The sequence below is a fragment of the Pseudophryne corroboree genome, chromosome 6, assembly GCF_028390025.1.
Source record: "Pseudophryne corroboree isolate aPseCor3 chromosome 6, aPseCor3.hap2, whole genome shotgun sequence".
Lineage (NCBI taxonomy): Eukaryota > Metazoa > Chordata > Amphibia > Anura > Myobatrachidae > Pseudophryne > Pseudophryne corroboree.
The window spans coordinates 527,116,751-527,128,562 of record NC_086449.1 but is presented as its reverse complement, the minus strand read 5'-3'; the positions used below and the strand labels follow the sequence as shown (position 1 = coordinate 527,128,562).

General features: G+C 43.5%; 1 protein-coding gene across 3 annotated transcripts in view; it reads right to left on the bottom strand.

Annotated features, from left to right (window-relative positions):
• Positions 1-556: 556 nt before the first annotated feature.
• The window catches only part of MSRB3 (methionine sulfoxide reductase B3), a 271,831-nt gene continuing 260,575 nt past the window's right edge, over positions 557-11,812 (bottom strand). For 2 of the 3 annotated variants that reach the window (XM_063927557.1, XM_063927555.1), the window contains 2 exons: positions 2,958-3,055; positions 557-1,278 (listed from right to left, as the gene is read on the bottom strand). In XM_063927557.1, the coding sequence (XP_063783627.1) occupies positions 1,129-1,278; positions 2,958-3,055 (248 nt within the window). In that variant the 3' untranslated portion in view covers positions 557-1,128. Of the gene's footprint in view, positions 1,279-2,274; positions 2,331-2,957; positions 3,056-11,812 lie in introns of all 3 variants that reach the window. The other variant, XM_063927556.1, reaches the window with a different exon arrangement.

The following is an 11,812-nucleotide window of genomic DNA, read 5'->3' as shown; positions in this document are numbered from 1 at the left end:
ATTTTAAACAACACAAGTCGCCGGTACCCTTATCCCCCCCATTTTTTATAAAGAATAGTGTAGTAGTGCTTTTTGATAATGTTATTCAGTATATAGGACTATGTGGTAAATATAATAACATGCGAGGTGCAAGCATCGGCGACTTCCCATTGATGTTTTAAAATAGCAATCATTTAAAGGGCAAAGCAAGGTTGGTTTTGCCTTTCTATTGATTGCTACTTTAAAACATCAGCCACACTCGCTGGGAAGTCCCCGAAGCCTACAGGCTTTTACATTTACCCTAATGTCTTACTCACCGCCCACCTTTGGTGACATTTCTGAAATCTTCAGTATTATTTTTTGTTTTATAGTCTCCATGAAAGCATTGTTTAAATTGAGATTAGCCATGAACTTTCTTTTATTCTTTTTTGTTGCTGCTTTTTTGGAGTATTTTGAACAATGATAACAATGTCCCCACAGGTGCACTATCGTGCTGTGTAGCACAGAATATCATTGTGCATTGTCAGTATTGCTCAGATAAGGAATAGAGATAAAGATGGTGCAAAAACAAAACACATTTGTTGCTTTTTAGGTGAATACCTAATATAATGTGATTTATTTTTTCTTGCAAGAACAAACTTTGGCCCACTGTGTTTCATTGAGTAATAAGATAATCATAAGCTTTTGATATAGTTCACACACTATGCTACCTTCATTTTGTATACACATCAATGACATCACTGAAAATGAGTTATTGTTTAAAGGCAATTCAAGTTTTGTTGAGCTGTCATTAATTAAATATGTCCCCAGTGTTTTCCTCATGAACCTGTTCTGCAGAGAGTTCTATAGCAGAGAAGACCAGCATCATTTCAGGTGATCAGGTTCTCATCTTCAGGGACGCGGGGGTAACTAAGAGGATCGGCCTCTTCGCTCTACATGGGAGAACATGTTTAATTATCGACAACTCCACTAAATGCAGAGTTTAAATCATAAATTATATGCAAAAGCAGAAAAATAGTGGTGTCTATATTGTACAGAAAATGTATTATGACTTATGGGTCCTATTTTTTCTAGGCTAGTAAGAGAATGCACAGTCCAGATAATGGCTATTACACTGCAGGTTACTGTAGCTGTGTCTATTATTAGAATTCAGTCTTTTCTGGGTGGGTCTGAGGTGCTGCTTTCTGCCGCTTCACATGTCTCCACTGGTATGAAGTTCAACGATGCAGAGTTTATACAGTATCTTTTACCAGTTGGACGGGGCCCATCATCAAAGACGTGACCAAGATGTGCACCACACTACAACAGAACAAGGTATACAGTTGTTATTTTCTTCTTCATTTATTTAACTTCACTTACAGGACATAGAAAAGTAGACAGATTAGACAAGAAATCTGGTTATTACATGCTGTGAAATTCTACATTCTACAGCCCCGCAACCAGCACTCCTCCTAATATATATCTGATGTGAAAGTGCTCCGGTGTCTTCCTAGGTGTGTGTTCATCATAGATAAGTAGTCATCAAAGGCAGCACTCAGGAGACGTATATTATATTTATATTGATGGTAAATTCTGATATCATCAACTACCTGTATATGTTCATTAGGAAATTGTGTGTATTGAAACACACCCACATTACTTTGGAGATCCTAGAACATCTTTACAGTAAAGGTACATAACGTGTAAACAGCAGAATGTAGCTGCTTCTATTACTTTTTATGGTGGCCACAACTTTGCATGTTCTCAATATCTTTGCATCATCCGTGCATACCTATTAGCCTGCTCTCCCCTCTGCAAAGTTCTACATTCAGAATATAGTGTTGCCACACAGAAAGAAAGAGGTTTCTGACTGGAAATGCTCCATACTTCTGTCAGTAATGTGCTGATATTCATAGTGTGCATACCATAGACATTTTTAGAAAGGAAGGGGCCTGTGTACAGTATCTGTGTAGCCACGCTGCTCACACAGCAGTGCCAGAGTCACATACACAAATCTCTGGCGCCATTTTCCCTGTGATTTCTGTAGGGTCAGTGGAAAGGTAAGTATAGTCTATGGATGTAGGGTGAGCTGTGTGATCCCCCCTTGACTGCGAGGACCATATGGACTGCACACCCTGCACCCATTATAGATATGCCGCTGGTGCATAGTAAGTTGATAAATTAATTTAAGTATATATATTCCAGTGTTTGGCATTACTTGTGCAGATGCCTATCACTTTAAATGGAAGGAAATTACTGTGCAAAATGCAGAGCCTGGTCTCAGCACACAGCATGGCCTCCATCGGGTTTACGTACATCTCTGAATGGGTGCGATACCAGTGACAGGCAGTCAGAAGACCAGCAACGGCATCCTGATGGAGAGAATCCCAACAGGGGTTTGGTAAGTATACTTACCCTCCTTATCTACCCTCCTAACCCTCCCTTCCCACAGCTTAAACCCCCCTCCCTTCCTCCCCAGCCTAACCCTAACCCACCCTGGTGGTGCCTAAACCTAACCTCTGCTCCCCACGGACTAACCCTAAACCTCCCTTCCCTACAGACTAACCCTAATCTTCCCCAGTGGTGCCTAAACCTAACCTCCCATCCCCATGGCCTAGCCCTAACAGTCCCCAGCATATTTATGGTTGGGATGCCAGCTGTCGGCACTGCGACTAATAGCCGCCGGAATCCTGAATATCCCCTCTTAATCAGGCCCTGAGTTTTTCCCTTAAGTGACTTGTAAAGTGGAGAGTGCCATACACCCCTAATGATTAGTGTCACCTTAACTTACTACAGCATGGATGGTCTTGCTCTAAACCATGGGTCTTCAACCTGTGGCCCTCCAGTTGTTGTGGAACTACACATCCCATCATGCCCTGCTCAGTTTTACCATGCCTTAATAGCAAAACTGTGTCAGGGCATGCTGGGATGTGCAGTTCCACAGCAGCTGGAGGGCGCAGGTTGAAGACCCATGCTCTAAACCATTGGAATCGACTGACCTGACTGCAGCTTGTTTCCACTCTGTGCATCCCATGTGAAAAGTCATCAGTAAGTGTTATTGCTTCTGGATTGACTACATCATAAAATGAGGGCCAACCTGCACAAAACATTAAAGTAAGAGAAAAAAAGATATTAAAAAACATGATGTAGGGCAGGAAGACTGAGGTTTATTAATTAATAGTATTTACTGTTGTACGTTTCCACTCAAGTTCTTAGCTAAAGAGATACATGTGCAGTATTTATTACATGTTCACGATAAATATAATTATTATCATCTCCAAGGTGTTACTGAGCTCTGTATTACATTAGTTCTTGACCCATTAGAGCTTACAGTAAAAATTCTGTACCACGCATACACATACACACACACACTTACTGTAGCCTCCTCAAAAATGTGGTCAAACCTCCAATTTGGCATGACGTCCCCATAAAATAGTATGGACACCAAACTTCATCAAGCTCCGAAAATACTAATTGGCATTGGTTCCTGGACACCCGCTCCTTCCTATAGGAAAGATGTCTGGCTAGCAAAAAGAGATTCTGTTGGATCCCTCTGTCCCTGTTTGGCTCGCTCCACTGCCCATCAGGAGCCTTGTGAGCATGCGTGAAGCCCTGTTCATGTATGCCCACTAACACTGCCGCAATTTCACTGTTACAAAAGTAGTGGTGATAGGGACAGTTATTTTCTGGATCAGGTGCTTAAGTATCCACCGCTACTACTCGCAGTAAGTTGGATACTAAAGTAGCACTGCCAAATGCTTAATTAATAGGCCCCTTATTACTTACATTTGTGATATTATATACAGTACATTTTCATGTATAGTGAAAGACTGTAAAAGCTTTCAGATTGTATCAAATAATTAAAGCTTGCAGTGATTAGATATCTTTAAACTCAGACCAACACAGCAGTGGTGTATCAATATCGGGTACAGGGTATGCGGCTCATCATGGGACCCTTACTCAAGATGGGCACGAACCACACACCCTGCACCCATTGCAATGATTTGCCCGGCATCTACCCATGCCATCATTTAATTCATTTCTTTGGATTTATGGCACTGGAGCCCTATTTCTGAAGAAATCAATGGAAATATGGCGATGGCACCAGATTTACAAAGCTATTGCCAGAAAAACAGTGATAAGAAGATAATAAGACTTTGGCACTGTGCCAGAAACTTTGCTGTCCTCTGTATGAGCTAGCGTCATATATATATATTTTTTTTTCAATATTAATTTTTATTATTTTGTATTTAAACAAAAGTAAATGGGAATGGGGGTACAGAATAGAAAAGAGGGGGAAGGGGTGGGGGTACACAAACAATTCAACGTGTACAGAATTGTGTAGAGCACATTAAGAAAATCTACAAACAACCAAACCATATGGAGCTGAATCCATCCAATAGCAGTTATGGGACCGTTTATCAGCTAGGTTTCTATGCGTTGTGTATGACATCTGGGGGACGGCTATGCCAGTAGTTAGTCCACGAAATCCAGAGGAGAAGGGGGCAAGATGGAGTAGAAGAATAAGCAACCCCTGCGGTTTCAAACTCACAGTGAGACTGTATAGCCTTTTCTATCATGGTTATATGGGGGACCACGGGGGAAAGCCACTGACGAGCAATTAGAAGTTTGGTAGTGACCAAAATATGGCCCAAGACATATTGATCGCCCGGCGATAAGTCGCCATAATAGAGGTGGAGGAGTGCTAGCCGTGGGTGCGGAGTTAAATGATGACCCAACACCAAACCTATAAGGTGAAAACCCGAGTTCCAAAGCTGAGCAAGCGCCGGGCATTCCAAGAAGATATGCAATAAAGTTCCGACATTACTACAGTTGCGCCAACAGAGATTCGATGTGGAAGGGGTGTAAGCGGGAAGGGGTGAAATACAAACGATGTAGGAGTTTATAGAATAATTCCATATGTGATATACATTTAGATATTGTAAAGCAGGTTTTAAAGATCGCCTCCCATTCCTCCACCGAAATGGAGCATCTAAGGTCCGTCTCCCATTTTAATTGGAAAGGGGCTTTCAGTAATGGCTGGGGATTGATGATATAGTTATACCATTTAGTGATGCCTCCCCTGCCCTCCCCCGTATCAAGAAAGTTCTGGATAAGTTTAGGTAATGGGAATATAGTGTGGGGGGAGCATGAAGCCCCGTGGAGCCAGTGTCTTAAGCTGCAGATATATGTAAAATTCCTTATGCGGCAATGAGAATCTTTCTTGTATTTGTGCGAAAGGAAGCAGGGTGTTGTCTGCCAGCACATCACGTAGGGACAGGATTCCCCTGGATATCCAGGCATCGAATCTCAGATCGGGAATCAGGGAGGCAATACCTGTCAGTGAGAGGCAGAGGGTGGGAGGGTAATATCGTTCCCTCTAAGCGCCACCTCCAACCAAGCCTTCCGAGTAGAGTGGACGGTAATAGATCTAGCGGTTAATAGTTTGCCTTCATTTTTCGGAAGCAACAATATATCTGTCAAGGGAAGTGGGGAAACAAGCCCTTGTTCGAGGTGGACCCATGTTTTATGTGCAGAGTGTGAGAACCAAGCTCCAATTTGTGCAAGTCGACACGCCAATTGATAGGAGTGTATATGTGGGTAGGCCAGACCCCCCTCCCGTTTGGGCTGGATCATCATTTTCCTGGCTAGTCTCGGTTTCCTACCCGTACATGCATAGGAGCTGAATATAGCATTAAATTTAGACAGAAGATAGTCAGGTAGGAGAATAGGGATGGCCCGAAAGAGATACATAAGCCTGGGGAGAACCGTCATCTTCAGTGCAGCTATTCGCCCTAACCAGGAGACATGTTGCATCCTCAAGGTCACAGGTCTTCTGTTGTAGGTCCGCGACCTCGGACTGTAACTCCTCAAGATGAGTAATCATCTCATTATGAGTAATCATCTAATTTCACCACCTTTCATCATTGAGTAATCATCTCATTTCACCACCTCCTCACACTTATTCTCGAGATGATCCGTGCGCTGACCTATGGCAGCACTGCAACGCTGTCTTAACTTCCATCGTTATATCATCCTTGAAGGAAGCCAGAAGTTGCCGCATAGAGCCGAGAGTGAGAGGAGCATCGTCATCCAGTTGTGAGAGCTTCGCCGGACCGACACGGGGAGTCGCAGACGGATCAACACGCTTCGGGGAGTGTTTAGGTTGAGGATCAGAAACGGTAGGCCCTCTTGGACTCTGAGATGCAGGAGACTGCTTGAAGAAAGCCACCGGACGAACCGGGGTTTGGTCTTTCTGGCGTTTAGGTGGCATAATTCCGGAAGGTATATCCCACCGAAGGAGGAGTAGACGAGACAAATTGGAAAAAGGAGTATAGACAAAGCTATGCCGGCTTGTTAATTGCTAGGGGTTGTATCATAGCATCTGGAGTGAGGGAGGGTCAGGACATCACGAAGGCAGTTATATCATTCCGACTCGCAACGGGGAGGGTCCCCCCGCATCCCCTAACTGACGGGTGCAAGTGAGGAGATATCAGATATAGGTATAGGAAGGGTACAAGCCCCGAGGACTTCTAGACAATGATACTTGAAAAGTCCCCTTTATATTAATGCAGCAGCTTCTGAGGGTGGAGGTATGGAGGGGGTGCCTTATATGCAGCAATTATCCAGCAGGTGAAGAGATTAATACAGCACACACTGAAATCAGGGCTGTGGCTCCCCACAGCCCAGCAGCTCTTATCATTGGCACTTTGCCAGCACTTAAAATGGCGCCGCCAGGCTCCAATCCTGGGCCTCTGTAGCTCTGGTTCCTGTGCCCCCGTCTGTTGCGTTGGTGGAAGTGGGGAGCATCTCTGCAGGCAAGGGTCCCCCCCTCACTGCACTGCAGTGGGGAACGGAGATCGGGGGACAGACGCAGGAGGCAGCGCTAGCCGCGTCCCGCCCAGGGAGCACAGCCGCGCACGCTCCCGCTTCTCGGATACACACAGCGGGTGCCGCGGCTAGCAGGTGCGATGGCGCACAGGGCGGTCTGGCAGGAGGCAGGGAAGACACCATCAGGGGAGTCAGGAGAAGGGCCGCCGCCGTCCACGGCTGTGATCAAGGCCCCGCCGCGTCACTTCCGGTCCGGGACAGCACCCGGCTCGAGTCCCCAACCAGGTAGGCAGGCCGCAACCCGCACGGGCGCAGGGGGCACCCGCCGGCTCCGCAACCTACCCACCTAGTGCAGGGGAGCTGTAACAGGCTTCTGGTGGGTCTCAATGGGTAGGTGGTGTGGACGGTGATCGTCAAATATGAGCACTTATGCAGGAGCTCGGTTTCAACACGTCCACCTTCTCTCACAGTTAAGCCACGCCCCCTCACTTGCTAGCGTCATATTTTCATTGAGGATGAGACCCAGGGTAATCTCATTAGACACCTCAAGTCCCTGGCCCAACATTATACTGTACAATACATTGGCCTGACAATTTCTAAACAATCTGCAGATATGCTTTAATCTAGATTTTAAACAGAGGATAACATTTAAGGACATTAAAATTAATTTATATTTGAAAATGCTGAATGCACTCTGCAGTGACACATATTCAATGTAAAATAATCAGGTACACCAATCAGAACCCCATTCCGTGCTGATGTCCTTTCCTGTAGAACTACCCACCATCCTTTATTTTGTAATTCTGTGACTCATCCCTAATCATAGTCAGTGCCGCAAAAAAAAACAGTTTGTGAAAGAATGGAAGAAATCAAATAGTACTGCTTTTACTTTATACATTTGACTGCTTTTACTTTATAATTTTGACTATAACAACAAGTTATAATTGAAGATTGGGATTATACAAACCATCAGCCTCTCTAACTATCAGCAGAGCAATGTTTCTGAACAAAGGTATCTAACAGAGGGGGTCATTTCGAGTTGTTCGCTCGCTGCAGTTTTTAGCAGCCGTGCAAACGCTATGCCGCCTCCCACTGGGAGTGTATTTTAGCTTAGCAGAAGTGCGAACGAAAGGATTGCAGAGTGGCTACAAAATATTTTTGTGCAGTTTCAGAGTAGCTTCAGACATACTCAGCGCTTGCAATCACTTCAGACTGTTCAGTTCCTGTTTTGACGTCACGAACATGCCCTGCGTTCGGCCAGCCACGCCTGCGTTTTTTCGAACACTCACTGAAAACGGTCAGTTGACACCCAGAAACGCCCTCTTCCTGTCAATCACTCTGCGGCCAGCAGTGCGACTGAAATGCTTCGCTAGACCTTGTGTGAAACTACATCGTTCGTTGTAATAGTACGACGCGCGTGCGCATTGCCGCATACGCAGAAGTGCCGATTTTTTGCCTGATAGCTGCGCAGCAACCGAAATCTGCTAGCGAACAACTCGGAATGACCCCCAGAGTGCGGTGGGGTGAGGGTGAGATTGTTGGGATCTGTAGTGCTGTAGAGCAGGTGGTTAGAAATGGTAACTGAGCTAACCAGCCTGGAACTGCTACGGCTGTGATTTGTAGTGCTGCAGGGCAAATTTAAGATGGAACCAGACGGCAGTATAACAGAAGCAGATGACTAATCTGGGAGATCAAGAGACAAGACACCCTGGTGGATAGCAATGTTGTACTGGCAATCTGACAGTGCTTCACTAAACACTTTTATAGGGAATGATAGGCTCTGATTGGTGTCAAAAACCATGTGACCTGGACTAGGCCCACCACTGGGTAAGCAGCAGTCAGGTGACACGCTCCAAAATGGCTGCACCCAGGAGACGTAGACGGTGTGTGAAGCCCGGGAAAAGATGCTGACGTTACTTCAGGAGCAGCACGGACCAGCAGGAGGATAACAAGCACCCTGGAACCCCCTCAAGAGACATGCGGATCAGCAGAGAGGTAAGTGCCGGTGAGCACGGTGCTGGGACCTGACACCCATGTACTGTTTATAATGAGCACCAATGAGACACTTAAAAGGAAATAGCAGGAGACCATTTAGCAGTGTAATATAGAGAGAAATGCACGTAACACAGTGAAAAATGGCTGTAACATTTATAAAACATTAGTTACCAACCCGTCAAAATGACAAAACAACATAACAGTAATGTCAGCACTGGCGGTTGTTTGCGTCTGAATGGAGCAATTTAAGTGTTCTAAATAAAATTGTGAAAGATAAAGTACCAACCAATCAGCATCTAAAGGTGGGTACACACTAATAGATATATCTGCAGATCAATTGATCGGCAGATATATCTATGGACGGATAGGGCAGTGTGTTGAGCATACACACTGACCGATCCGTCGGGGACTGACGTCATGAACTGGGCGGGTGTGTACACACGCCCGCCCAGTTCAGCTGTCAATCACCGCCGGCCGCCGCAGCATGTGTACGGGCGGTCGGCCGTACACACACAGCGATGCGCCAATATATCGTTAGATATATTGCCCGTTGGCTGTGCTGCGCGGCCGACGCGATACGTCTGTGAACGACGGAGTTCACAGACGTATCGGCCGTACACACTGGCCGACGGTCCCGCGATATATCGGCCATTCAAGAGAACGGCCGATATATCGGCCAGTGTGTATGGGCCTTAACTGTTATTTTTCAAACATTTATCTCTCTCTGAGCTTTGATAAAAACCTCTATAAATCTTCTAATATATCTCAATGTGGTTAATATGTACTATATCGGATTATGGCTGTAGTGTATTTACTGTATATTGATGTAGAACAACTTCCCATGCGAAGCACAATAAATTAAAAAGTACTAGTGTTTTTCCTTTCCCAGGAGTCTAACATTTCAGGTTATTGTAAACAACCTATAGATTATGCAATGATAACATGTGTTAAGCATTCCAGAGATGAAAACTGTCTGTATATATATCGACAGCAAGTAAATGCTTTCCATTATCAGTTGTTGGATATACACTTGTGTTCAGAATAATAAGATTATTTTATTACATAGTATAACTAAAATATGTATCTACATCGTGCTCCTACAGCACCGGCACTCAGTTCCGTCTGCAAATATTAGATTACCTCCAGCAAGGTTGGTTAAACATTTCAAGCTGCAGTCACCAATTTATAAGATTTGTGGGTTTGTTTGTTTGTTTTTTTTATTTTTTTTTTATTTTAGACATAGATGGTTTTATCAACTTTGACATGTCAAAGTGTTTCTGGATGCCTTTTTATGGTGCAAGAATTGTCTAGGGCCAGGCAGGCTAGGTGGTAGGATTACAGTAGAGGTAAACTACGCCTGTGCTATGCCCAGCCCACAGGTTACATAGCTCATTTTCAACTTGAGATGGGAAATGAAACACTTTATCTTTAGCCAACAAATATTTATATACACCTCAATAGCAAAAGTAACATAAAAAAGATAGTGAGTTGTATTAAACATATCTGAATATAAATGAGTTATAAACACGTTCCCTCTAATGCAGAGGTTGCATTCCAACAGTACTGCCATTTATTACAATAATAAAATGTGCACAGGAGTGGTCTAATATTCTCTTTTAACCTGTATTTCACCTCATTTTAAACACAAGGAAGGTAAAATGATATCAAGTGGTATTCCTTTTGAACAGCCAAACGATCCAATATATGAGAAATTCTAGATTGCTTTCCTTACATCAAGGCAGTGATGAAAACCTGATGGGAAGGAGGCCTCTAAACTAAAAGCCAGTGGTGATCTATAGGAGGTGATACATAAGATTAGCCACAAACAAATCCATTAAGCAGCATTTGGGCTCTGCAAATTCCAATAGGCAGTCAGCCGCCTGTGAATAGGAATTGAAAAGGTTAAAAAGTTGAAGAAAGTTTCTGAATGAAATTACTCTAGCTAAAATGAAAGAGATCAATTTCCTTGAAAAACAGGAGTCAATCCGTGACCTCTCTCCCCAGGTATTTTACACACAGCCGTCCAAAAACATCCATTTGCACAGCACAGTAACTGGTTCAAGGAGCCAGCTAAAACTACAAAGACAAGGAACGCCAGTGAAGGAAATCCTTGAGGGAATAGAGGAATTCTATGACTCACATTCTGAAAATCCCCAGTAACACTCCAAAGACAAATGTAATGAAGGACAGCCACCACAACTGAAATGATATACAAGCAAAGTGGATATGGGCATATAGTGCGAGATGACTCAAAAGTAAATTATGAGGACACTCAATCGATTTCCACTTATTGCACAGAGCATTATTTTTAACAATGTTCATATGGCTGCGACATCAATTTTACCCCTAAGTAACATCATCTCTAAGTTTTAACTTGTTACAGCAACAAACCTACTATAAAATTAATTACATATATTTGTTCTATTAAAACAGCCAGCATCAGTATTAAATTATTCAATTAAAGAGGAAACATAAAAATTGAACAATGAGAAAGAAAACAATACAGGAGCCTGTTTACAATTTTTTTTTTTAAATGTGTCTGAAAACTGCTGTCAGCATTTGCATAAACACTCACTATACTGAACAATGCGCTTTAAGCTTTTTAAACATCTGGAACGTTAGATCATATTTCATAATAGAATACAAAATAAGAAACCAAGGGGCCTTATGCAGACAGCATCTGCTGGGAAGGTTATGCAAGGCGACTCAATTGCAATAATTAACAAGTATGTTTCACATCACAAATGTAAATAAATATGTAGGATTGTTTCAGGACTACAGGATTACTTTACTTTCAAAATGAGCACCATCAGGTTAAGTCAGATATACGTGTGTGTGTGTGTGTGTGTGTGTGTGTGTGTGTGTGTGTGTGTGTGTGTGTGTGTGTGTGTGTATTTCTATATTTTCTGGTTCCTACTACAAGAAATCAATTGCAAATATCTGAGAACAAAAACAGATGGGGGCGCCAATGGCATATTATCTTCCTAAAACAAAACAGCAATATAGCCAATGATGCATACTATAATGA